Genomic DNA, 26,773 nt, shown 5'->3' with positions numbered 1-26,773 from the left:
CCTGGCCAAACTGGGTGGCCAGTGACCTGGCTGTTGGCCAGCAGAGCACTCCTGGGGGGCACTCCTGCCATCGGCCAAGGCCGGGACTGAACGCCAGCATGCCCGGGGGCTCCGGAGCTGGGAACCCAAAAGTGGGCGCTGCTCTGAGGCCCAGGTGTCCTAGTCTCCAACCAAGAGCCCTGGGAGATGGCAGCAGGGTGCTGGGCCTCTGACTCATCCCAGGGCCTGGAGCAGACCTGCTTCCCTCAGAAAGGATTTCAGATACTCACCTTCTCTGTGCCTGGGGGAAGACGAAGGGGCTGGAGGAGGCCCTGAACATTAGAAGGGCAGGGCCCCACCCTTCACTGCACGTCTGGCCCTGTCCTTTCCCACCCCCAGCCCCAGCCCCAGGGAGTCTGGATGCTCGGATGGGAGTCAGGGCACCAGGAGTCTGCACCCAACGGCAGAGCGACTGGCCAGTTACCCACGGACGCCCTTCCGATGCTGGTGCCAGAAGCCGGTGTGTTTCGGGCATAAAGATAACAAATGCAATGTTAAAAATGCACATTTCAAGACTGAGCAAGAAGGGGCCCACTTGCTCTTATGACATGCGCCCTCCTGCTGGCCCCTTCAGAGCCTGACGCCAGCGGGCAGTAGGAGGGAAAGGCACAGGTGACCCCGAGGGCATGCAAGGCACTTAGCATCCATCAGGAGTGACAAGCTGGGCCCTCCTTCCCGAGCTTCTTGGCTCCTCTCAGCGGCAAAAGGCCGCTTCCTGCTCCCAGCCCTGGCTCCACAAGGCAGCGGGTGACAAAGACGGTGGGGAGCCACAGGGCCTTCCAGGGCTACCGGGGGCCATTAGGAAAGTGTGCAAAGGAATTGCTGTTTCTGGGATCTGCAAGCCCTAACGGACTCGGGTAACCTTACATCCTGAACCAACGTCCCACCTGCCAGCTGCTTGATGAAGGGACAGCATGCTAGGCAAGCTGGGCTCCCCAGGCATCACATTCTTAAACCCATTCTAACCTAACGGGGCTTCTAACTTCCCCGGGAAGTTCCAGCTGATGGAAGCGCTGACCTAACACTTGACTGCAGTACCCGTTCTGCCCACCAGGGGGTAGGTGGAGCCGGTGACAGGTTTGGTCTAATGCATCAGTCCGGCTCCGGAGATGAAGACGGGGAGAGACATATGAAATCTGCACAGAAAGTTCGTGGACCAGCACCCCTCTGCCCAGTGGCTCAGTATCATGAAGGGAGAATAGACACTCCTTCTGCAAAGATCCAAGGTCGAGGCTCCAGGGAGTAGTGCTGGGAACGACCCATCTCCCAAGCCCCACCAGGTTTCACTGGAAGGAAAAAGGGACAAGGACTCGAGCATCTTCCTGACTTCCAGAAACTAATACAGCCTGTCGGTGAGGCACAGCGGGTCTGTGCGTGTCCCCAAACCTGGAAGTGGGTGAAGGGTCAGTGGGCTTGAAAAGGTCCCGGTTAGAAAAACTGTCTGCTGGTTTCAGAGCAGAGGGAGGGCGACTGGAGAATGGCCTGAGAGGTGGTCATGTTAACCGAGGCATGCCCAGCCCCGCCCAAGAGCTGGAGGAACCCCAACAGGTCCGGAGACTGCAGGAAGAGCTTCTCATAAAAATGACAGCCGTGGGCCAGCCCAGTGGCGCAGCAGTTAAGTGTGCCTGTTCTGTTTCGGCAGCCCGGGGTTCACCGGTTCGGATCCTGGGTGCAGACATGGCACTGCTTGGCACGCTATGCTGTGGTAGGTGTCCCACATATAATGTAGAGGAAGATGGGCATGGATGTTAGTTCAGGGCCAGTCTTCCTCAGCAAAAAAAAAAAAAAAAAAAAAAAGAGAGGAAGATTGGCAGCAGATGTTAGCTCAGGGCTGATCTTCCTCAAAAAAAAAAAAAAATGACAGCTGCCACCAGCTCCCACTGCCAGCTGCCCTGGGCCCCAAAGGCAATTACCCAGAGTTAGGGAGGGGAGACTTTTTTCCAGGGCCCCAGGAACCCAGAAACCAGGTCGGGTGGGGGGTATGTGCTCAGAGTGAGCAAAGTGGGAGGGGTGGTGGCCACCAGCTGTGCCGGGAGGGAAAACGGGCTCCCGGGCCTTGGCTCCGAGACCTGGCATTTCGCGCTGGGAGGTGGCCAGCCCAGGCGCGGGTGTGGCTCCTGCTGCGGCGCTGAGCTGACGTGGAGAGCCGGGGGGAGCTGAAAGAAGAGGCCGGGGAGGGTCGGGTGGGGGGATTTCTGCTGGACTTGGGGGCCTGGGCAAGCCGCTCCACTACCTGAGGGGTCCTGACCCTGGTGCTGGGGGCTGGGGATGGAGCGCTCCACCGTGACCTTGAGAAAGGTGACCTGCCCTCTCTGGGATATGGACTCATCCATAGAATGGGTCTCACTATAGCACCAGGGCCGGCGAGAGGAGGGAGCCGACTGCTCGTGGAAGGGGCTCAGTGCAGGGGCCTAACTCACGGTGGGAGCTCGATTATTGGGAGTTCCTGTGACCCACCCTGGAAGCCCCCCAGTCTTTTTCTTTCAGTAAACGGGAATTACTGAGACCCTGTCTGAACGCCTTCCCTCATCTTCTCTGCCATGGCACAGCTTTTGCCCTTCTTCAAGCACCATACCAAATTTACCCCCTCCAGGAAGCCTTCCTTGATTAACCTCCTCCAGCCCCTTGAATCCTAGAGGCAGCCTAGCTTAGTGGTTAAGCACAAGAGCTCTCCAGTTAGACTCCCTGGACTTGATCTCGGCCCCATCATGTACAGGCTGTATTATCTCAGGCAAGTCACATAACCTCCTTGTGCCCCAGTTTCTTCATCTGTATTACGAGGATGATGGTAACAGCTACCCCATAGAGTTATTGTCAGTTAATATCTGCAATGCTTGGTCGGTGTATCCACCCTTCCTGCTGTTACCATCATTGTCGTAGCACTGAAGATGAAAACAAGGCTAACAATGGCTACCGTTCACTGAGCAGGTACCAAGAATGAGCGTTGTGGGAACCACCGTGTACATATTATCTTATTTAAATCGCACAGCAGAAGCACGAGGCAGGAACTGTCATTATTCCCAATTTACAGACCAGGAAACAGAGGCTGGGAGAGGCTGAGCCCTTGACTGTTCACAGGTTGAGACGCAGCTCGGGAGGCGCGGGGCCAGCCCCTGCCCTCCCCTCAGCAGACCCACCCGCCCCACCGACTGACCGCAGGTTGTAGGTCCGCAGGTTGCGCTGCCTCCTCTTGGTGGCTCTGAGCTTGACGAAGGTGCGGCCCGTGGGGTCGAACACACAGAGGACAGTGATGCAGACGCTGAGGATGACCACCCAGTTGCAGACGACCATCCCTGTGGGGGCAGCAGTGGGACACAAGAGGTGCTGCGGACATCTCCCTGGCTCACCAGCTCTCAAGAAAGGGGCGCTGGAGCCTCTCTCCCCTCAGTTGCTTCTGAGGCCCACCAGCAAGGTCAGAAGCCCCTGGCCGCAGCCTCTGGCCACGTGGCCATCCCTCGCTGAGCCGTGACCCCAAGGCCCACCCTTGGCACAGAGCAGACGGCTCTGTGGGTTTCCAGCGAGGCATCGAGGGGCCCTCAACTGTTGCCCTAGGCGGCTGTGCCTCCTGCTGCTCCCCCAGACCAGGGTCCCCCGAGGGGGGATGGCAGATCACAAGGAAGAAGGCCACAGACCGCCCAGCCAACCCGCCGGGCGTCCTCACAGAAACCGTTTCCTGCCGGTGGTGCCCAAGCTTCCTCTTCTCTAAACCGGCTCTGTCCCTTCCACCCTGGGCTGGCAGACATACCGAGGGTGACGTTCTTGGCAGTGAGGTCATTACAGGAGGTGTAATACTGAGTGAGCCAGACGATGCCCACGATGGCATAGATGAACTCGATCACCAGGATGGCTGCAAGGAGAGCAGGGCCCTGGCTGAAGGACGGCTACCGTCTGCCCTCCAGGGAGGCCCCGGAACCCTGGCCTGGTCCCTCCTACTGCGGGGCCTCCAACCAGCTCGCTAGCAGGGGCATGGGACCACCCACCGCCCCCTGCCACACAGGCCACGACGGGGACGGGCCCAGGGAGGTGGCTGTCCCACCACCATTCTGTCCTGTTGTGATGCGCCCACCTCCTGTCCTAGCTCACGGGCCCTCAGGCCCCGACACCTCCCCAAGAAGGTGACCGGATGATGACAGGCATCTCCCTGTTCTTTCACGATTTTAGAATGACATCCACGAACTCCGGAATCAATGTATTTTAGGCAAGTTAACTAGCCTCTCTGAGCTTCCGTTTCACCGTCTGTAAAGTGGGGGTGACAAGGACTACATTACAGGACTACGTGTGCTTGGTGGAAACTGCTGTTTCCCAGGAAGAGGGCTCCAGCACTTGAGGCAGGAGGAGGGAGGGAGGGAGTCGGGGGGAAGCTGGCCGAGCCCTAAGCCCAGGGCTGACATGGGGTCAGGGAGGGGGATCCGGCAGCCCCGGAGGAGACAGTGTTGGAAGAGCTGGCTCCACAGGCAGCACCATGTGGCAGCTAAGAGCCCAGACTTTGGGGCCAGACAACCCAGTTCAAATCTCAGCTCGGACACTCACGCATTTACTAACTGTGTGACCTTGACCTCCCTGGGCCCCAGATGCCTCATCTGTAAAACAAGACCGATCACAGCTCCTCCCTGAGTTAACACGGGGGGAAAAGGGCTTAGCACAGTTCCTAGAAGCACAGTGGACGTGTTCACTAGGAAGGACCAGAAGCCCAGCAAGAAGACAAAGGCTGGCCCCCCAGGGAGCTGGGTCAGGCCCGAGGAATCCCAGAAGAGGGGACAGTTTGGGGAAGGGTCACAAAGCGGCTGAAGAGATGCACGTGACCAGAACAGAGGTTGGCAAACTTTTTGTGTAATGGGCCAGAGAGGAAATACTTCAGACCTTGCGGGTCATGCTCTCTGTCGCAACTACTCAGCTCTGGTGTTGTCACGGAAAAGCAGCCAGAGACTGTGAGCACACAGATGAACGGGTGGGGCTGGGCTCCAAGAAAACTTTATTTACAGCAATAGACGGCGGGCCGGATCTGGCCCTCGGGCTGTGGCCCGCCCAGCCCTGGTCTCGAGAGTGAGCCCAGTCCGTCTGCTGGTTGGCCGCTGTACAGCGGTGCTGGCGGAGGGCCTGGCCCATTGCATGTGCCCAACACACGCCGGCTGAATGCAGCATGGAGCACGGGGGCGGGGGGCCCCAGCCGAGGCGGGCGGCCTTACCCAGGCGCACGTAGAGCACGTACTGCATGGACTCGCGGGGCTCCGTGGAGAGGATGCCCCCGCGCATGCTCAGCCAGATGATGGCCATCTCGGCGATCATGCAGCTCAGCAGGATGCCCAGGTAGCCGCGGCCGTGGTCCACCAGGTTCAGGGAGCAGGCCTCGTGCGGGTTGTAGACCAGGCCGAAGAGCACCACAGACAGGATCACAAACCTGGGGGACACCCGCGTGAGGGCCCGGCAGCCTGCGCGCCCCCCACGGCCCCTGCAGGCAGGCCCTGCCCACGTGGGTATCACCCTAAGGGGGTCGGGGTTTCAGACACCTCCTCCTGGGAGCGTGACAGGGTCAGGACAGACGGCCGGAAAGCCGCCTTCCAGGCCTATGTAGGTGTGGCCCCGAGACTCACCAGGTGGTGTGCAGGAGGAAGAGGAAGATAGCTGGCAGGACGAGGTCATCGCTGCCCACAGACCAGCGCCGCCGGAACACCACGATCCCGGGCATGGCTGGCTGCTGTGCGGAGGCTCAGCGGGCCTGACACTCACCTCCTGAAAGAGAGCAGAGGACCCTGTGGCTGCCCGGGCCGCTGCGGAACCGGGCCACCTCACTCCCAGCCAGCTGTGCCCAGCAGCACAGGCATCTCTCCCAGGCCCCACAGCCTAGGGGCTTCCAGGCCACTGGAAATACTGACCCATCCCTGGGCAGGACCGCCTCCCGCCCTATCTACCGCCCAGAGCCAAGAGGAAGGACCTCAGCAGCCACAGCGGCTTTGGCGTGAGGTCTCTCCTGCACCCCAGACTGGCACTGGCCCCATGGGATCCACTCTGCCTGAGGTTACTCCAACAGTGACTTTACAGCTCCATTCAAGACCTGGGCTCACCCCTGGCTCCCCACGTAGGATCGGGGGAGTCCCTAGGCACCCTATGGCCTTTCCTCAAGGAGACGTGGCCCAGTGTACACATTGCCGGGGAGAGGGAGGGCCCCCCAGACCAAGCACGAGCCAAGCAGGGTGGGTGGAGGGCTGAAGGCCATGGGGAATGTGGGGGTGAGGGCATGCATGGGGCTGCAAGCATGGCGGGTGGGAGGGCCAGCACAGAGTGGGTCTCAGTAAGTATCTGTCGAATGAGGTCTTCGCTGTCTTGCTTTGCTGGAACCCCGGGAGGATGCTCTGTGACTCGATTTTGCACCTATCAGACAGAAGTCCCAACCCCAGCTAGGCCTCCTGGTAGGGGAGGACAGGGTGGACATAGGGGGTCAGGAGCATGGCTGGGGCACCCAGCCCCACTGCCGGAAAGGCCCTGGGTGAGCCCTGCAGGGTAACCCACCCTCCCGGCAACAGCACCTCCCATGCCACCCCGAGCCAGGCAGCCTTTACTGCCCACTGCCCAACTCTCTGAAGTCACTGAATTCAAACAGCCACAGGCAAGCTTAGGGAGGAGTGCCCAGGAATCTGGGGCCCGCACTCCCTAGGGCCCCAGGAATGAGGACAGTGGTGCAGGCCAGGAGGCTCCCCACAGGGAGTTGGTCCAGGAGATCCCAGGGAGGGGCTCCAGGGCAGCCCTGTGCTGAACTGTGCAGAGAGGGGCTGGGTGCCCCATGGGTGGGCAGCTGCCCCCAGGCCAGCAGGGGCTTACATGGCACCTGGTCCAGGGGCAGGCGGTCAGTCCGGGGAAAATGAGTGTCCACAGAGACAGGCATCACTCGAGAAGGAAGTGGCCGAGCCTCCCCCGCTGGTGGGCAAGGCCCTCAGGGTGGGCGAGGGGGTGTGGGTCCGGGTGGTGGGCCGGCATGGCCAGCCCGACCCGTCTCCGTCCCCCTCTCCCTCTCTCTGGAGCAGCCACTTCATCCAGCCGCTGCCAGGCTGCTCCCGGGGAGCTGGCGGCCTGGCGGGCGGGCTGGCAGGCTAGGCTGCTGGGGTCGTGCCTACTCCTCCCCCCACTCTCAGGAAGTGACATCATCCCAGTCTCTCCGAGGAGGAGTCGGAGCACGGATTCTGGGAAGCAAGGAGAAGGATGGAGAGCGCGGGAGCCACATGGTGGGGTGGTTGGGGGCGGGGGCGGGGGGGTTCTGGGAACGCAGGGGCCTGGGGCTCCAGTGGTGTGTCTGTGACAAGCAGCTGACAGCACTGCTTCTTTTCAAAATGACGGGATGGGAGGGGCCGGGACACCGTGGGTGGCAGCAGGGCTGGAGCAGGACTGCGCTGCCAACAGCTGGTGTTTCAGCCGCCAGTTCTCTACAGCCCCTCCCATCTCCAGGTGGCTCTTGGAGGGTAAGGTGGAATGTGGGGGGGGGCATGCTCAGGGTGCCCCCCTCACATGAATGGAATGACTGAGAGGTCTGGCACCAGCAGGTTCCCAGCAGATGCCGTAGCTCTGCATTCCCTCTAATCAGGCCAGCCCAGGGGGCGGCGGGGGAGGAAGTTGAGTGCCGACCCGTGGAGGGGCTGGCGGGCGAGGCTCTTGCCCTTGCCAGCAGCCCAGAATATCTGCTTCTCAGGTTTGGCCCGCAGACCGCCCTCCCAATCGCCCGGAGGGGCACGCGCCTCTCATCCCCACCCTTCCCCTCTTGGAGTCTGGAGCGGCTAACACTTCTTCAATTCATGTGTACCATTCACGCAACACCCTCAAACTCACACACAGCCCCACACGTGCACACGGCCCCGCCCTCCCCGCTCTCAGGCGGGAGAAATGGGGCGAGCCTGGCACGAGGCCCCACAGAGGCAGCCAAGGATCTGTCAAGACCCTGGAGTGATGTGGCCAGTGCAGCCTCTGCCCCAGCTGTGGTCAGTGCCAGAGTCCACCCAGATCAGGTGGCAGGGCTCCTGCGGGCTGACCCCACTGGGCACCCCATGACAGGCCTGCATCCAGGGCCAGCCCACCAGCGCAGAATCCCAGGCACGGCGCTGGGAGCCCAGGCTGCCTGGCTTCAAACCCAGGCTCCAATACCCACTAAGCGTACGACTTACGAGTCGTGCCTCAGTTTCCTTAGCTGTTAAAGTGTCGCTTATCCCCACCCGCTAAAGTTCTGGTGAGGACCACGTGGCGGAAATGTCTGCGGACACCCTGGCCCTGCTGGATACACCAGTGATGCCTCAGCGGGGGCGGGGGGCGGAGGAAGGGAGCCCGAGACCCTGATGGACCAGCCACCCCTCCCCTGCCTGGCCAGTGGCTCCTCCAGCTGGTCACCAACAGGTCATGGTCTGGGGTGGGGGTGACAGGGCCTGTGCTGCTGCTGGGGGAGGGTGAGACGACTCGAGTCCCTGAGGGTTCATAAATCTCAGGGCTGCTATTTTTGAGGGCCTGAAAGGCGCCCTTTCTCTGAGACCCCGGCCCTTCACAATGGGGGCCTGTTCCCCTGCTGGGATGTGATTTCATCTGGAGGAAATGTCTCAGGATGGGGAGGGCAGAGGCTACTTCCTGGCGTGGGGCTGCCACAGAGTCCCCCCCGCCCCCCCCCGCCCCTGACCGCCAGGGCACAGGGTCCCTGCCTTCCAACAACCACAGTGGGGGGCACACAGCCTCGCCTCCTTACCCCAGACAGTGGCACTTGTAGGACAGGCGTGGTGTCCCCTCCAGCAGGGAAGAACAGGGGCTCTGCTGGCGGCCCCTCATCACATGGAAGGAATGACTTGATCAGCCCTGGGGGCTCCTTTCTCCCCCACCCACAAAGCCCAATTTCCCTGCTGGTGATTCAGACCCGTTGGTTAAGCAGTAACCATTCTGGGAGTTCCTTTTTCTAAAAATAGAAAACTCTTTAAAAATGCACATGCTGTCCCCTACTTTAAAAACCATCCATGGCTCCCCCTGGCCTTCAGGATAAAGTCCAAGCCCCCTAGGCAGCAGCTAAGGGCCGCAGTCACCAGCAGTTAGGCTGTGCAACCTTGGGCAGGTACCTTGCCCTCTCTGAGTCCTGGAGCAGGAAGCTACTCCCCAACCTGTGGGGACAGACTCTAGCGCAGATCCCCCCGGCTGCCGCTGGTTCCTTCTGGCTGGGGAGGTGCTCCAGTCCCTTCTCACACTGCCCCATCCTCCTTTCCCAACTCCTCCAAACTTGCTGTTCCCTAAAAACATCTCACTGGAAGATTCCATGCTTCGCTTGCCCCAGTTCCTCTGCCAGGCAAAATCCCACTCGTTTTTCTAGGCCAGCCAAAAGTCACCTCGTCTCTGGAATGCTCCTGGCCAGCCCCACCCACCCCACCCTTCTCAGGCGGAACAGGCTGCTCCCTGACGGGACCACCCCAGACCCCTCACCCCAGTGTCGCGCTGGGCACACTGTCTTACAGCAAACCTGCTGATTCCTTGCTGCCCATTCCAGCCCCGGCTCAACTCAGAGTCCCTGAAGGCCAGGGTCCCGCAGCACCGTCCATCTTCACACTGCCCTCCCGCCTCTGGAGGGTGACACAGCCAACCTCGAATCCGGTCCTTCTCCTCGGGAGCAGCCTGGGCCCAGGCCCAAAGTACTGCTGCATCCCCCGAGGCAGCTGCACCAGCAGGCCAGCAACAGCTCGCCTCCCTGTCACACGGGTCACACGGGTCCTCTCAGCCCACAGCCTCCGCCCTTCCAGATGTGCCCCAGCCCAGCTCCCCTGATGGCTCAGGAGAACCATCTTCCCCTCCTCGGGCTTTCTTAAGTGTTCTCGGGCTTCCGTTTCTTCTGTCTGCAAAACCAGGGGAGCACCACCCCCTCAGGCTGTATGGAGAACTCACTGCGATGATGTCACTAAAGGTTTGCACGGGTGCTGGCAGACCCCACGGCTCCATTTGCGGTGGCTTTCCCGTTAACAGAGCTCCTGAGGGGCTTTTGGGGGACTTGTTGGCAGGGTGACCTGTGACCTGGCCCGGGGGTCTGGGCAGGCGCTGCTGATGCCCACGACTGGCTCCAGCTGATCGGGAAGGACTGGCCGGAGCAGACAGAAGCCCTGACTGGGTGACCTGCCCCCGCCGTGGGCCTTGGGGGGCTGCCGGCTAAAGCACCCCAGGCTGGGTCTCCTCCCCTGATCCTAACGTCCCCTTGGGCTTGGCCGGGGAGCAGGTTTCGGGGAGAAGAGCCCCTGGGCAGCGGGTCCCAGCCGGCGGGGTGCCCAGAGTCCCCAGGGGAGGGAGGAGGGCGTGGGCTGCTGTGGCCGCCTCCAGGCGGCCCGGCACAGAGAGGTCAGGCCTGGGGCCGGTGGGAGATGGGAGCCGGGCCAGGTCACGGGAGTCAGGCTGAAGCCGGTGCCCACAGGGCACAGGATGATGTGCTGTGGGAGGCCCGTCCACTGCCACCTCCAGCCTCTAGGTCAGCCCAAGAGGCTTCTGACCAGGCAGAGGTGGCCAGGGATAGGCTGGAGACTGAGCCTGAAGGAAGGGATGACAGCCAGGTCCAGGCCACAGGGAGACATCTGACATCAGCTGAGCGCCTCCTGTGTCCCAAGCCCCGGACTAACCACCTTCCAGCCTGTCAGCAGCGATGCAGAGGAAGTGTCACTCACACTTCACATGCTCAAAACACAGGCTGTGTCTGAGCTCTGGCTCCGTACTTACTGGCTGTGGGACCTCGGACAAGTTACTTAACCTCTCTGTGCCTCAGTTCCTCATTTCCACAATGGGGCTACTGAACACTACCTAGGACAATGCTTCAGAATTGTCATGAGGGTTCAACGAGTCACACACCTAAGACAGCACCTGTCACATAGTGAGCACTCCTCTGTGATTATTACTATGGAAGAACGAGGAGACGGAGGCTCAGGGACTTCGCCCCAACACCTTCCGAGCGGCAGGAGGCTGAGCAGGCAGGAGGCCCGGGTCCTTCCTGCTGTCGTCCGAAGCCCTCACCTCGGGCAGGAATATCCGAGTTAGATGGGGCCTCAGAAACAGTCTGCCACCCCCCTTTTTGGGATAAGAAAACTGAGTTCAGAAAGGCCCCAGAGGCCCCCAGCTTTCCTGTAACACCCATCCCTGCAGCGTCACCACCAGGTGCTGGACACACGGTCCCGGAGTCCCCGAGCCGGCCCCCGCCCTTCTCCTTCCCCGCTGCACAGCCCCCTCGAAGCCCCCAAGAGACACTGCTGTCAACAGTGTCACCCAGAGAGATGGGTGACAGCCTCTCTTGCACGCTCCTGAAGGTGCGTAACCCTCTCAAAAGCCGCCAAAACCCACGTGAGCTCCCTCCCGGAGACCAGTCCACAAGAAGGCAGGCACCACTCGTGCAGCTCCAGACGAGCCTCACGGCCGGTCTCTGCCTCCCCGCGGGCCCCCAGCGCTCCGCAGCTCGGCTGGCGAAGGAGACAAGGCTCTCAGACCCCAGCCCACCTTCCCCGGACCCCTAGTCCACCCCTGCCTGCTGAGGCTGGTGACGGGGTCAGGCCTGGCCACATCCAGAATGGCCAGTCCCAGACCGAGAGCAGCGTCCCCAGGCCAGAAAGTCACCGCCCCTCCAGCCCTGGGTTTCTTCTGAAGAAGGAGGAGCCTGGGCTAATGGGAGGTTTGTATTTATTTGTGTTCACAACCAACAGCTGCATGTGCCTTATAGGACCCACAAACAGGGAAAAGGTAGAGTATACATTTAAAAACAAACAAACTTCAGAACAAAAACTAAATAAATTAAAATAGGAAGTCGGGGAATCTGGTGTACACATGCAAGACATAAAGGCCCACACAGGAGCTACACGGAAAACTATCATTAGACTGAACTTCCTGGTGGCCAAAGCAAAAAGGGAATCTGGGGAGTCTGTAAGGGCTCTTTCAGGGTGTTTTGATCCTTGGTGGCCGGAGGCGAAGGCCCAGGACTCCCACTCCCGTGATGAACGGGATTCCCCCTGTGAGGAGGCTTTGAAGTTAGAAGGAGCTCTCAAAGAGGTAACAGGGACAGGCACCTGCGGCCGGCTGGCTCCTCCTGGTCTGTGTGGTTCCTAGGGTGTCTGGGTTGGGCAGTGGAGCTTGTCAAGTCTTACGAGGGCATCTAACTCAGGGGACTGATGCAGTGAAGCTGGGCCCCGGGCAGCCTGCAGGGTGCATGGTAGCCGCCAGAGGCTCCATCTCAGCCAGGGCGGGCTCACCGACGGGCCACTCTCCTGCCCAACAGGGCTGGCAGCCGCCTCCTGCCTTTTAGCCGGGGCGCTCAAACCCCGACTCCTCCACTCTCAGCTGCGGGGCCAGTTAGAGAGCTGGTGAAGCTCTCTGCTGGCTTACGAGGCTCACGTGGAGAGCACGTGCAGAGGAGGGACTGACCCAGGACCAGAACTGCTCACGACACTGCAGCGCAGTTCCGGGTGATGGCGGGGAGACCTCGGCCCACCTGCAAGCTGGGGACCCAGCCACTCACCTCCTCTGGCATTCGTCAGTTGCCTACCACGTCTGGGCCTCCCCTAAACCCTTTACAATCACAGCTCATTAATCCTCATGACAACTGTGAGGGACATACTGCTGTAACCACATTTTACAGATGGGCTGAGGGACTTGGCCTGGGTCACACAGCCCGGTCCCAGAGCCCGCAGCTTAACCGCTGCATGCTGGTTCTGAGGAGCAGGATTCTGCTAAATGCCTGTTTCTGACCCCAGAAGCTGGCCTCGAACATCCCCTCATGGGGTGAAGAGGCAGGGCCTCAGGGCCCACAAAGAGCTCTGAGTCCCCGGGCTCCAGACTCCCGGTCGGGGAAGGTGTGGGTGTCGCCCATTCTGCAGAGGAGGAGAACTGAGCCCAGGGGGGTCCCGTGGTCTGTCCTGAGTGAGCGGGCTGTGGGGCTGCGAGACGGCACAGAGCTGGACACTTTGTGTCACCTGTCCCAGCCTCATCGAGACATAGGGGTATTTTCGAGCTCTAGAGATGAAGAAACAAGCTCAGGGAGACGTGCTGGCTTGCCTACAGATCCCACAACAAGGAGGCAGAGCAGGGACTTCAAGGGCCTCCTGGAGCCACTTGAAAGGGAACAACCTCTCCGGCTGTGGGTCCGAGTCCTCATCCCACGCACACAGCCACAAAGACCCACACGCTCCTCCCACCCCAATGTCCCTTCTCCTTCCCAGGTCCGCAGAAGGCCCTGGAAGGGGGAAGGCGGCGAGGGAGGTGACAGAGAGAAAGCACGCGTGGGCTGGGGGCCGCGTGCGCCACCAGCCTGTGCCCGGGTGTGCGCAACCCAAGTTAGGGGCCCGAAAGCTGTCGCTTTTCACGCATCAGCTGTGCCAGAGCAGAAGGCAGAGCCGCGCCTGCCCAGGGCTGGGGCCGGATTTCAGCAGGAGACGGGTCCCCACACGCCCAGGCCCTGGGACTAAAACAGCGTGCCTGGGAGGGCCGGGGGCAGGACAGAGACGCCACCGCCACTGGGTCCCCTCTGCCCCCAGGGTCTTAGACTGACAAGCACCTTCCCCACCCTCCCCCTGGGATGGCCTCGGAGGAGGTGTCTCGTATGCCCCTCACTACAAGCCGGTGGGTGTGTACGGCTGCTCCTGTGTCACAGCATTTACCACACGCCAGGTCCTGTGGCAAGCAGTTCACAGATATTACTTCCTCTTATTTAATCTTGTTAAAACCCTATGAGGCAAGTGCTATTCCTAGCCCCATTTTACCGACGAGGAAAAGGAGGCCCAGAGAAGTTAAGAAGTTGCCCAAGGTCACTCAGCTGGTAAGCGGCAGAGCCAGGCCGTGAGTGCTCCAGCCCCTCCCGAGGAGCCCTCCTCAGGGCTCCATCTATCACAGGGGCTTCAGCTTCTCGTTCTCACGCTAATTATCTTCCACTCGTCTACAACAGGCAGAATTTGCCATCTGCCACTGGCCTTGACACTGACACCAGCCAACTCCCAGGAAATCAATTGGGCCCGTTGGTTTCCTGCTAGTTGTTCTGGAAGGGCGGCTGGCTGGGGACGGGGAACAAGGAGGGAGGGCCAGGAGGGAGGGCAGCAGGACCTTCCCTGGCAGCCAGGCCGCCCTCCTCCCCCCACCGCCCTCCCCAGGTCCTCCCTCCGGGGGCTTCATGCCAGGGCTCCCTCAGGGCTGGGCCAGAATGGATCTGTTTCCAACAGTGGAAGAGGTTCCCCAGGTCCCGGCCAGGCCAGGTTTTGTTTCTGAGTCTCCCCTGGAGACCATTTATTTTCCTGAAACTAGGAACAGGCCCTCATCCCACACGCATTCCAGTGCCTGCGGCCCGGAGGGGCGGGCTCGGCTGGCCCCATGGGCGCTGCCTGGCCGCCTGGGTCACCAAGCCCCAGGCTGCTTCCTCCTGCCTGTCTGCAGGAGGACACGGGCAGGCGGGCACCCATCCCCAGTCTGCTTCTATTTGGGCAGAGTCCTTCCTAGGCCACCCTGTGGTCTCCTCACGCCCTAACCCATCTCTACCCTGCTCTCTGGAACCCTCCTCTCAGAGGCGAGCGTCTGGGTGGTGGCGGCCACCCAGTGAGCCCACGGCTGCCTGCCACCAAGCCCTGGGGCTGACTCCTGGTTCCATCACTTCTCGTTGTCTGTGACTGTCACTTCTCTGAGCCTCAGTTTCCTCATCTGCAAAATGGGATGATGAAGGTACCAGCTTCACAGGGAGTCACACGGAGAAAATGAAATAATGCATGTCGACTCTCGGCTCACAGAAAGCATTAGTGGCTTCGTTACTATTTACTAATCACCTCTCCTGATGCTCAGAGCTTTTCCTCACTACGCCGAGTTCCTGCCCCTGAGGAGTGGCAGGGACGCTCGTCTCTCTGGCATCTAAGTCAACCCTCCTAAAGAGAAAGGCCCTGCTCTCTATCCCTGGGGACCAGGCTGAGCCACACCTGCCTTCATCCTCGACAACCTACGTAACGCCCTGACCTACCTTCTTGGGCAGGGATGGTGGCATCCCCGAGGAGACCCACCCGCAAGGCTGAGGGTTCGCTGGCCCTCCTCCTTCATCCACCACAAGCCGGTGGGATGGGCATCACCATCCCAGGGGCAGCTCAGCCCATGGACCTCCAGCCCAGGGCCACGCCTTGCTCCTGCCAGAATGCCCCAGGTCTGTCTGTTCAGAGTTTTCAGGGTGTCCCATTGTAGGCCCCCTCCCAGCTCAGTCCCAAGGGGCACAGGCCCACCGCTCATGCCCACTGCCCAGTCCAGCCTCCTCCCGCTCCCCCATGCTCCCCCCGCCCACCCCCAGGCTCCCCCAGGGCCTCTGCTCTCCTGTGAGCCATTTGCTGGGAGCCCCCACCAGGCAGTTCATCTGCAATGCTCAGGCCGGCTTCTCAGAGCTTTCCCGAGAGGAGACTCCTTGTCCCGGGTGCTGGCAACACCTCCTGGCAACACCTCCGAGAGGAATTAACACCTTCCACGTCATTAGGGGCCCCCTAAAGAGGCCGTTAATGAGGATGCTAAGTGGGCACACCTCGGCTGACAGCTCCCTCTGGGAACCCCCACCCCCAGGCCCAGCATACCCTGTGCCAACGGTGTCCTGTGTGCCGCCTCAGGCTGTGGGTCGGGCCTCGGGCTCTGGTCTGCATGGGGGGAAATGCTTCCCAGACTCCAGAGGCTGCATGGGCCATGGATTGATCTGCGGAGGGGTCACCTGCCTGGGCAGCACAGCCATCTAGGGCACAGGCCGGCCGCTCGGGCTCTTGGGTTTCACTTCGACCATTCCCTGGGCATCGCAGAAGCAGGCGGGGATCGAGTGACTGCGTAACACAAGCTCTTCCCCAGGGGAGGAGTTCTGCAGCTCCCGTATGCGACAGGAAGGGCCACCACCCCCGGCCCCCACGGAGCACGAGTGGAGGTGGCACGTGCTGCTTCCAGCAGCACATGACCCCAGCACAGACCCTGCCCCGAGACCCTCCTCTCCTGTGCCCCATGAGGGGGTGTCCGCGCTCTTCCAAGTGGGTTTCTGGAAATGCTTAGGCACCCCCGGATGACAGGAGCTGGTCACAGCAGGTGGGGTCTGCAGGCCGCCTGTCAGAGCAGCTTTTAGCTGTCACACGTATTGGGGTTCCTCGTAACACTGCATTTTGAACTCAACAGCTTCAGTGCTTTAAAATGTCTGAGAGGCAGTGAACAGGATGACCTCTCAGGTCCACTCTGGCCTTGACTTTCAGAGTTCCACTTGCTGGTGGGTGCAGGATGGCCGAGGCGAGAGCCTTGGGGCTCCAGGCAGGAGCCCAAGCAACTTCGACCATCACAAGTGTCTCCTGGCCTGAGCCACAAGGGCAAAAGGGGTCACAGAAAAACCTGACCCAGGAGCTTGGAGACAGCACTGTGGCCGACGCTTCGGTCTTTCAGACCCCCTCATTCCCTCCCACCTCCCTGGCATGACAAGGCTGGACCCAAGCTCAAGGGACCACAGGCCTCCAAGGAGGGATGGGGGCTCAGAAGGCCCTCTGCGACCGGGTGGAGGACACGGCTAGACCCGGCTCTTGTCCCAGTGCCTCTGTTCACACAGATATCACTGAGCACGACCTTCAGAGGACAGCGCAGAAGCCACTTCTCAGTACGCGTCAGCCACCATTTCGTCATCTGTAAAACAGAGATGGTGATGACAGTGCCTCCCTCTGGGACTGCTGTGAGGACAAAGTGAGTTCAAAGTTGTAAAGTGCTGCGGGCATTAGCTACACACACACAAAGTTTACAGTCTTAATTAAATCAATCCCCTCCTCAAAAGCGGGTTATGGCTCTGAAACGCCCTTTAAATCAGATTACAACTCCCAACCGTTAGCCATCAAACTCTCCACCAGCCACGGCCCCGCTCCGTCCCTGCCAGCAGGCACGGCCATTTCCTGCTCCCGTCTGGTCTGCGTCTCCCACCTGCTCATCAGCTCATCAGCGGAGTGAGGGAGTAAGTGAGCCCATGCCGGTGCTTCCTGCTCTCCAGATGGCCCACCCACTGCAGGGGCTCCTCCTGGGAAAGCCCGGGGGTTGTCCCCAGTCGGCCTTAGGCCTCAGCACTGGTTGATGTGTCCACAACAGATGAGTGAAGTCAGGACCCACTTTCCTGCAGGCTCCTGGTGCACCTGCCTCGCCTTCTCCGCTCCCAAGGGAAAACCTCGGCCTCCCCCTGCTCCCCTCCCCTCCCTGGGGGATGGGCCCGGAGGCTCTGGGCAACGGAGACTGGCACTGGTGGGGAGCCCAGGAGGGGAGCACTGGCCCCTACAACGGGGGCAACCCCATCAGGCACCTGATAAATGTCAGCCTTCTGCCCACTCATGCCTGGGCAGGAAAGAAGGACTTGCTTGTATGTGGGGTGCAAAGGCTCGGAGAGAACAGGGCCTTGCCGGCTGGACCTCAGACTCCAAAGTTTGGCATCACTTTCCTTCCCAGAGGACTCACCCTCGGGGCCTGGGGCACCAGCCTTGTCACACTGTCACTTCTGTGGCCTCTGCTTCCCGGTCTGCTCCCTGGGTGTGGCAGGAGGTGGAAGTGGGGCCACACACATGGCACAGCCCTGATGACCACAGGCTGGCACTGCCGCCCTTCCAGCCCTGAGTGGCATTCCACTACTGCTTAACAAGGTCACGGCAGGGAGGGAATGGGCATTGGGGGGGGGGGGGGCTCCTCCCCATCAACCTGGGGCAGGGGCCCACGGTCCGCCCCATTAACTGCCTGCTACTAGTGGGACGAGCCAGGCCTTTCGCTGACCCCTGCGGGCCCCAGGGAGGTCAGCGAAGCTGCCCGTGACTCCAGCGGATGAACCTTTCCACGAGAGCTGACAGTGCCACAGAGAGACAGCAGGAGGGCCGTGTGCCGAGTGCTAATGGGCTGCCCACCTGGGGCCGCAGAGACAGACAAGGTCCTGGCCAGACGGGCTGAGGCCAAGGCTCCTGCCAGGCAGAAAGTGGCATCTCGCCTCCTCCGGGGCTTCGGGAGGCAGTGTGACAATGCCTGCTCCCTCAGCAGGCCCAGCCCTTGCCGGCTCGCCCCAGGAAGGCTCTGGAGTGGGGGGTAGCAGTGAGGGCGTCAGCCAGAGCCTGACGGGGGGATCAGAGTCGGGGGCGGCCTGCGTCATCGCTCCTGCTGACTTCCCCTCCCTCAGTGGCCACTGGCTGCTATAAATACCACTCCTGCCTCTGGATGTTGCGGGAGGTGACCTAGAATCTGGGCTCTGGGACTCCTGGGTGCACCCTCTCTGCCAGCGTCCGACAGAGCCTGTCCGGCCAGAACATCCTGGCAGGCTGGAAGCCCACTCCCATGGTGCACAGGGCCCCGCCAGGAAAGGGAAAACCCCGACACGGGGGGAGCCAGCTGTGGATGCCCAACGCCGAGTCTCCTAGGACCAGCATTTCTCCTACCTTCATGGCAAGCGCAGAGGACACCGGCCCCCGGAGAGCAGAGGCCTGGCGGCCCGCAGGGGAGACACAGCGCCCAAGGCAGCCCGCTCAGCCAGGGACCACCCAGCGCAACCGCGGCCTCCAGCTCAGGGGCAGAGGCTCCACAGTCATCTGATCCTGGGCCCTCACCCCACCTTCTCAGTCCCACGGTTCCTCTGCAATTCGACCTGGTTTCCAAACTTGTCATCGCCCTGGAAGCCCGCTGGGACATACTCTACTTTGACAGGGCGCTCGCCTGCTCACTCTTCCAATTGGTACCCTGCTTCTCAAGGAGCTCTTCCCCTCCTCGACAGACCGCAGACAGGCCCGGGCCCCAGACCCCAGGCTTGGCAGACCCGGGAGCACAGGACAGGAGGTGGCCCCGGGCCCGGCAGTTGTGGACACCAACCCTCGTATGTAGCCAGGGTGTGGTTCCAGACCCCCTGACTTAGGGCAGGGCCAGGATCTGAGGGGGAAAAGCTGGAAACAGCTCCAGGGGTGGGTTCTGGGCGGTGTGGACACAGGTGAAATCTAGTGAAAATTAAATTCACGCATGCAGCCATTCTCAATCCAGCTGACAAATAAGCAGAGTGCCAGCTACATGCCAGGGGCCACAGCAATAAACAAAAGCCGATGTGGGGGCGGCCCTCACCGAGCCGACAGGCAGGAATGAAAGAGAGACTTCAAGCTCATCCTCAAGCACAACAACAAAAAACTCTACGGCATGTGCTCAGAAGCGAGGGCCCAAGTAGGGAGGTGAGGGCACCCGCCCTTGGAACTGGGAACAGGAACTGAGCTCTCAAGCACAAGGAGTAAAGAGGCCACAGGAGAGGGCAGCGGGGAGCTGCATGGAGGATGCCCCTCGGCATGAAGACCACGGTGGATGGAGCAAAGATCAGACCAGACGGGAGCCGAGAGGAGGGCCGAGGTGGAAAGGCCGGCGGGGCCCCGTGAGCCAAGCCCAGAGTCTGAGCTTTACCCCCAGAGCAACAGGAAACTACGGGCCAAGACAGGCAAGAGGGTGGAGAGGAAGGGGCCCAGACTGAGGGGCAGCAGACAACAGTGCCAGGGGGACGGGCAGCAAGGGAGAGGGTGCTGCCAAGGATGCCCCAGCCTAACAGCCTGCACAACTGGACAGGCAGCGGGGCCAGCACTGCATGTGCCCTCAGCGCCCTGGAGCACTTCCTGCTGTCTCTTCCTGCAGGCAGGGAGAGATGGACGGCGCCCTGCTTCAGGGATCCTGGAGGCACGCCAGGGGAATGGAGGCCTGGGGCAGCCTGTCCCCAGGCCAACAGCGACAGCCTGGGCGTCGGTCCAGCAGACACCAGTTCAGGGGTGGTCACCAGGCTCGGCTCCCACATTTGAGGGTCCCCACAATTAAGCTGGAGGTTGGAGGCATCTCCCCCTCAACACTGAAGTCCTTCCTCGTCCTGCCACCCGGCTCTGACCACGAACACGGCCCCACGGAGGAGGCCTTCACCCAGGCAGAGATCTCGGAGCTGACGGAAACCATACACGGGAGGGGAAATGAAGGCTGGGAGAGAGGATGTCCCTGTCCCACCCACCATTTCCAGTCACTGCACAGAGCTCAGCACACGTGGAAAACTCGCCTCTTCTTTCCCTGGCCTGCCTGCCCTCCCCTCCTCCCACGCCGCCCCTGCTAACGGCCCTCTCTCTGTCCCCCAGACAGCCAGGCGTGTCCTGTCTCAAGGCCCAAGCCCTCACATGCTCCCCTCATCTCTGCGTGGCTGGGCCCCTCTTGTCATTCAGTTCCAAGCTCAAATGTCCCTCCTCCGCCCTTCCCGCACAGTGTCAGGTGCCCCCAGGCCTCTGCCTCTCATTGCTGTTCTATGCTCCTCAGCACTTGCCACCATCTAACACTCTCTAGTTTATTCGTTTGGTAATAAGTTTACTGTCTGCCCCTCCCCACCGGGTGTGGCTCCCAGGGCAGAGGCCCCACCTGTCTTCTTCCCTTTTGTGTCCCCAGCACCCAGCCAAGGGCCTGGCAGGTGGCAGGAACCCATCCAGTCCTTGCTGCCTGAGGAGGAGCCACGTCTGAGCACGGCCCGGGGGAGCCAGTGCAGAGCTGGGCCCAAAACCCAGGACTCCTGACTCCCAGCCCTGGGCTCCTCCCACACCCCCCGTGGCCCATGCCCCAGATCCAGGCTCAGTCCTGAACGGCTCTCCTGCGGCAACAACCACATCCGGGGCTTCACGGCAGCTGGACAGCATTCTGTGGGCAAGGCAGGGAAGAAATGGGGCACCTTCGTTTGGCTGATGTGGAAACTGTGGCGGGAAGAAGGTGTTGGATGATTTGCCTGAGGCGACACAGTGAGTGGTAGAGCCAGGACCATGACCAGTTATCCCGGGAGGTTCTGCTGCCCAAGGGGCTCCACGGCACCAATGAGCCTACCCCCCTCCAGCTCCCAGCCCCGCCTCGGCCTCCTGGGCATCTGTGGGAGCGTCACTTGTGATGTCCACTTTGCAAAACACGCCACTAGAGGGAGGGGGCATCTCCCCAGGGAGAGCACGGAGGGCTGTGCTCTTGGGATGCAGCCGGGTACTCCTGCCCTCTCCCAGAGACAGGGCTCCCCATGAGACCACCTGGCCAGCTTGCAGCCCGGGGCTGCCAGAGGGGCTTAGCAAGGATCCCGGGCCCACTGTCAGTAGAAGAAAAGGTAGGACTTGGGAGACGAGCTCCCCTCTCAGAGCTTCAATGTCTTCATCCAAAAATGAGGGGGTTGACCAGAGGATCTCCAGTTTCCCTAGGATTTTTTTTTTTTTTTTTTTTGGTGAGGAAGATTGGCCCTGAGCTAACATCCGTTGCCAATTTTCCTCTTTTTGCTTGAGGAAGATTGTTATTGAGCTGACATCTGTGCCAACCTTCCTCTACTTTGTATGTGGGATGCTGCCACAGCATGGCTTCATGAGCAGCATGCAGGTCCACGCCTGGGATCTGAACCCGCAAACCCCAGGCTGCTGAAGAACTTAACTACTATGCCACCAGGCAGCCCCAGGATTCCCTTTTTTATTCCCCCTGAACGCTCCACAAGCCTTCGGCCTCCGCTGAAAAAATACACCCCATGGAAGACTCAGAAATACTGACAGTACCACCCCACGGCCGCCCAGGGAGAGAGACGGGCCAGGAATCACCACACCACGGCCCAGCGTTTTAGGGGCACCAACTTGTGCAGGCAGTCAGGACTAGGTTCAAAACCCAACACATCACGGACTTGCCCACGACCTCGGGGAGTCTCCAAGCCTCGGTTCCTTTCCAGACAGTGGCCTCCCTCCCCGTGCCCCTGATGTGCTCTCTGCCAACTTCCTAGGATTGTGAGAACAAACAAGACAGAGGAGGCTTCTTAGGAGGAAAGTACTATAAAAAGCCTCAGGAATATGATTACTTCCCTTTACGACGGAGCCCTGGGCTTCCCAGCCCAGCCCGCTGGGGCCTCATTCGGACTCTCCCAGCTTCCCGCCTTCTCCCAGCTCACACCTGCGCCATCCCGAGGAGACCAGAGGAAGAGAGCAGGTGGCACTGGCAGGCACGCCCCTGCCCCAGCATCTCCCCCAGAGGCAGCGGGCTGAGGCGTGCGGCAGGGGCTGGATTCCGGACCCTCAGCCCGCTGTGTGCGGCCCCTCCACCGCCCTCCGTGCAGGGCCTCCTCCCAGCTCGTCAGGGACTGGGGAGGGTGTGTGAGATCACGTCTGGGACGGGCTCGGAGTTCCTCCGAGAGAAAAGCCCAGAGAGATCCAGGGTGGGATGAATTATGCGTCAACGTGCTTATTTATTAGCACTTGGCTTGCTGCAGGGGACAGTGGGAAACACGTGGGGCTTGGTGTCAGAGAATCCAGGCATGGCTTTGGGCTCGGCCACAATAGGTGGGCAAGTCACAACCTCTTGGAGCCCCGATTCCTCTACAAGGGGGATAAATAACATCTGAGTGACGTTGGTTACAGCGGGACACAAGCAGCAGTTTCCTTACCTGGAGGTGGGGACTGCGAGGGCACCAGCCTCACAGCGTTGCTGTGGAGTGAGGCTGAGCGCTCGCCAGGGGGCTGCGTGAGCACCACGCGCATTAGGGACCCTCAGGGCTGCTGGGGAGGAGAGAGCGGTGTGGTCAGAGGTCTGAGGGTGGGGCTACTGTGATGCTGCTCAGGCCGGCAGACTCTGGGTCCACCCCCAGGCCAGCACCCCGCCCTGACCAGCAGCAGGAGAGAGGGCTGTGCAGGGCCCGGCAGCCACAGTGACCTAAACGAGTTACAAACCCCAGGAGACTAGTGTCCCTCCTTCCTCCATGTCAGTCCTGCTCCCCAGCTAAGAGGTGGTGGTGGAGGGACCTGGGGTCCCTCACCAGGCCAGGCTGCCTCCCCAACCCCAGCACACAGCCAGCACGAGAGTAACCAGGCAACTTCTGATAGCTGTGCCCATCTGGAAAGGCTGTCCCCAAGCCTGAGCGATGACACTCTCCCAGCTGCCCTCTGTTTACAGAGCTCTTTGCCCAGGGAGGGGGTGGCACAGCCTCTTGGTGACCACCTGCTCGTCCTCACAGCTTGTCTGACAGGTACCAAGAGGTGGAGAAACCACGGCCAGAGCAATGGGTTTGCCAAAGGCCACAGTGAAAGCAGGGTGACCCCCATGGCAGTGTGAGATCTCTCATCCTCACAGGACCATAGCCAGTCCACGAGGCCGGCCACAGGCGGGACTGCAGGGAGGGAGGCCCCAGCTAACGCAGGCCACTCCGTGGGTCCCAGCTTTGGGAGAGGAAGGGCTCCCTCTTCCCAGGGACGCCAGATGCACCTGGCCGCTGTTTACCTAATCTGTTCCCCTTGGCCCCGAGGACCAGGCCCGTGGCCTCAAGGAGCCGCTGGCACATTCCCCGGTCAGGGCCTGCCCACACAGGGGCGAGCTCGGTCAGCCCATGGGGAGGATGGGAAGGCCGCTCTCAAGAGGGCAGGCGGAGGGGCGGGCCGGGCCGGGGAAGAAATCAAGTTCCTGGGGCCGATTCATCTGAAAGGCGCTGGAGGCAGGGCAGGGACCGGCTGAAACAAGGCAGGCTCTCCTCACTGGAGGGAAGGGTGAGGGCCGCGGCCAGGCAAGGCAGCTCCAGGGAAGAGAGGGGCAGAGGTGCCTTTGCGGGGCACTCCCGGCTTGGGCCATGTGCTCCTCTGCCCCGGCCACACAAAAGTCCCATTGACACTGCCCTTCGCCCCCATGCCCCAGGGCCAGTGCCCAACACAAGGGCTCTGGGGACCTCTCCTGCTCCTTGCTGACCGTCCAGCTGCTGCTGCCACTGCCGCCCTGGCACGCGAGGCATGTCAGGCCCAGCACTGCAAAGTCACATGCTGTGCGCGGGCGAGGCCAGGCCCCACTGGGGCAGCACCCGGGCTGCAGGATGTGGCGCTTATGGGCACTGTGGCCCTCAGTTATGCAGAAAACCTGGAAGCCTGGAAGCAGCGGGCTACCTGCCTGCCACCCTCGCCCAGCGCCACCCATCTTCCTGAAGGGCAAATCCTTGGGTAAACAGTCAGCCAGGTGAGAATGGCACAGCAAGCATGGGGCTGGGAAAAGCAAACACCGTTGGCACCTCTGTGCCGGGCCCACTGCCCAAAGTGACGGTGCTCGACTGCTCAGAGTGGCCTTGCCTGCGGCTGCCACTGGAGCCCCCAGGGTGAATGGCTTGGCCTTCCCCTCCCCTCCCCCCAGAAGCCTGAGTGTGTGTTGAGGGGGAGAATGGACAGGGCAGGAGTCCTCAGGGGGCTGGACTTCCGATGCTCGAGTGCCACCCCCCACGCACACTGAGCCTTCCTTAGGGGACAGGGTAGGTGACCCAGCAGGAGGCATGGGCCTGGAGCCTCTGCTTGGCCACATCCTGGCTGGGTGACTTTGGACAAGTCCCGGGACCTTAGGGCCAGGGATGCCCACGGGTGCGGCTCCGTGAAGGTTAAACGGGACGAGGCCTGTGTGGGAACACTTAGCAAGGCGTGTGGCACAGGAGAGCATCTCGATATGTGGATGCTCTGCCCAGCACCACATGGATGTGGGGTGGAGCCAGGGCATGTCACAGAATGAGGGGCAGTACTGTGGGAGTCTGGGCACCAGGGCACCACATCGTCCAGGGGCATGCAGCTGCTCCATGACGCCCTGGCCTCTGCCCCCAGGCCGTCTCACCTGTTGCTGCACGAGCTGGGGCTGCTCCACCGGCAGGAGCTGCTCCTGCTGGCCCCACACTCTGGGCAGCCATGAGCTGGGTCCCAGATTCCCTCCAGTTGAGAAAGGCCTGTGCCACCATCAGCCCCCATCCAGCGCTTCTGCTTCAGGCAGACCTCAGCCCCCAGGCAGTCAGAAGAGCGCAGTCTCCTCCTTGAAGACCCCACCCTGGGGCTGAACTGCACAGGCTGAAGGGGCGGCTTGGCCTTTATCTGCTCCACCGCAGTCGGGTGCTCTGCAGGCCTCTGTGCCTTTTCACATGCTGCTCCCTGCACAGAATGCCTTTCCCATCTTACTCTCTGGGAACACCTTGGCCTTCCAGGGCTTAGCCTAAACACCTCCTAGGTGAAACCTCCAGAAGCCTGCCAACCCCAAGGCAGGCCTGATCAGCGCCCCTCCATTCCTGCCGCAGGAACCTGGTTCCCCACCAGGCCAGGAACTCCCGGGGCGTCCTGTGTCCTTGGCACCGGGCACAGAGCCTGGGGACTTGCAGCTGCTCAAGAAACCAGGCCCTGGGCCCAGCTCCCGTGTTCCGCTGAGATCACGCTGCTGGCCCCGTGGGCCAAGGAGACTCAGGCAGCGTGCGGGAGGCAAAGAGGACTGAGCTTCCTGGACGAGGCAGCTGGGGGCTGGCGGTCTCCTCTCCTCTGGAAACTGTCCGCGCCCTGAGCACCAAGCTTCCCCCCAGCCGGGGTGGCTCTGGGGGCTTGTCAGCTGCCTCCCCATCTCCAAAAGCAGAAACCAAAGTTAACAGGAGGGGTGAGCAAAGGGAGGTGCAAGCGGAACCGCGGGGAGAAGGGAGTTGTGGCTGCCATCTGCTGAGAACGAGATGTTTGGAGAACACGCGCTCCTCGGCTCTGAGGTCTCCCAGCCAGCTTGCAGAGGGTGGGCCGCCCCTCTGCAGATGGGAGCCGGCAGTGCAGCCAAGCTGAGAGGTGCCAGGGCCCCCGCCTGCCCGCCCAGACCCTCCACTGCCCCCGTCTGACCTCATTCTCAAGCAGATCGGGGCAGGTGTGAGGCTGGGGGGGAAAGGATGCTAGCTCAGGACACGAGCCACACCGCCTCCTCCCGGGAGCCCCCCGCAGGCTCTGGGGAGCCAACTCCACTGTAATGATGATAATAACTCAAACGTAATGATAATAAGGGCAACAATACCAGCTATTGTTTAACAAGGGCCCAACTGCCTGCCAGAAGGCCCTGTACTGGGAAGGTCTTGCCATTATCTCACTTCACCCATCACCTGGGGAGCAGGGAGGAGGAAACGGAGAGTCCTCACTGCAGAGGCACCTGGCCACGGAGGCCCATCGGGAGAAGGTCCTTGGGCCCTGCCTCGCTCTCTGAAGCTGGGGGCTTAATAAACAACAGGAGAACATGTGGCAGGGAAGGCACCTGCTGAGCCACTGACTCACACACACTGTTTAGGAAGGAAGGTGAGAGGCAAGGATGCAGAGACTTGCCCCAGGCCACACTGAGGTCAACGGCGGGCCAGAAGCAGAACCCGGAACCCTGGCCTCAAGCCCGGCTCCCGGAGCCTCAGCCGCTCCTGGTCAGAGCTGTCCTCTGTCCTCAACAGAGCTCCCCTTGGAGGGCTTAGACGTGCCTGAGGGCCCATCCCAGGGCAGGCCAGGCCTCCCTCGTGCCCCACTTGTCCATGCGGCCCACTCAGGCTGCAGCCAGTCAGCCTCGATGCTCCTGACTGCAGCAGTGGGCCGAGCTCAGGGCCCTGCCCTCTGGGCTGTGCCCCCAGCCCTGTCGCTCAGGAGGCTGGGCCCACGGGCCACATTCCTTCCTTGGCCACCCTGCCCTGAGCCTGCTCACAGAGGGATTAGCATGGCCAACGGGGCCGGACATGCTTGCAGGGGGTTAGGCAGCCTGCTCGTCAGGGACGCAGGAGCTGCCCCGTGGCTCCTGGCCAACAGAAACTCCTGCATTTCTCACCAGGCCAGGTGGGTGAGTAGGGGGCTGAGAAGTCTGCCCGCCGAGACCGAGCCATGCCAGGGTCCCACATGTCACCCTGCAAACCTCAGCCCTGGCAGCCTGGCCCTGGGGGTGGGGGTGGGGGGCTGCTGGCCCCTGCTATTCCAGCCTGGAGAGGTCAAGGGGTGACTCTCCCTCC

General features: G+C 61.4%; 1 protein-coding gene across 11 annotated transcripts in view; it reads right to left on the bottom strand.

Moving 5' to 3' along the window:
* DAGLA (diacylglycerol lipase alpha) overlaps positions 1-26,773 on the bottom strand; it is a 63,148-nt gene that overhangs the window by 19,752 nt on the left and 16,623 nt on the right. For 4 of the 11 annotated variants that reach the window (XM_070487955.1, XM_070487963.1, XM_070487957.1 and 1 more), the window contains 4 exons: positions 5,631-5,769; positions 5,226-5,437; positions 3,785-3,886; positions 3,194-3,332 (listed from right to left, as the gene is read on the bottom strand). In XM_070487955.1, the coding sequence (XP_070344056.1) occupies positions 3,194-3,332; positions 3,785-3,886; positions 5,226-5,437; positions 5,631-5,725 (548 nt within the window). In that variant the 5' untranslated portion in view covers positions 5,726-5,769. Of the gene's footprint in view, positions 1-3,193; positions 3,333-3,784; positions 3,887-5,225; positions 5,438-5,630; positions 5,770-8,752; positions 9,378-15,590; positions 16,660-18,428; positions 19,243-26,773 lie in introns of those variants that run through there. The other 7 variants (XM_070487965.1, XM_070487966.1, XM_070487956.1 and 4 more) reach the window with 6 other exon arrangements.

The sequence above is a fragment of the Equus asinus genome, chromosome 17, assembly GCF_041296235.1.
Source record: "Equus asinus isolate D_3611 breed Donkey chromosome 17, EquAss-T2T_v2, whole genome shotgun sequence".
Lineage (NCBI taxonomy): Eukaryota > Metazoa > Chordata > Mammalia > Perissodactyla > Equidae > Equus > Equus asinus.
The sequence above is the reverse complement of the archived record's forward strand: the minus strand, read 5'-3'. Positions and strand labels throughout refer to the sequence as shown.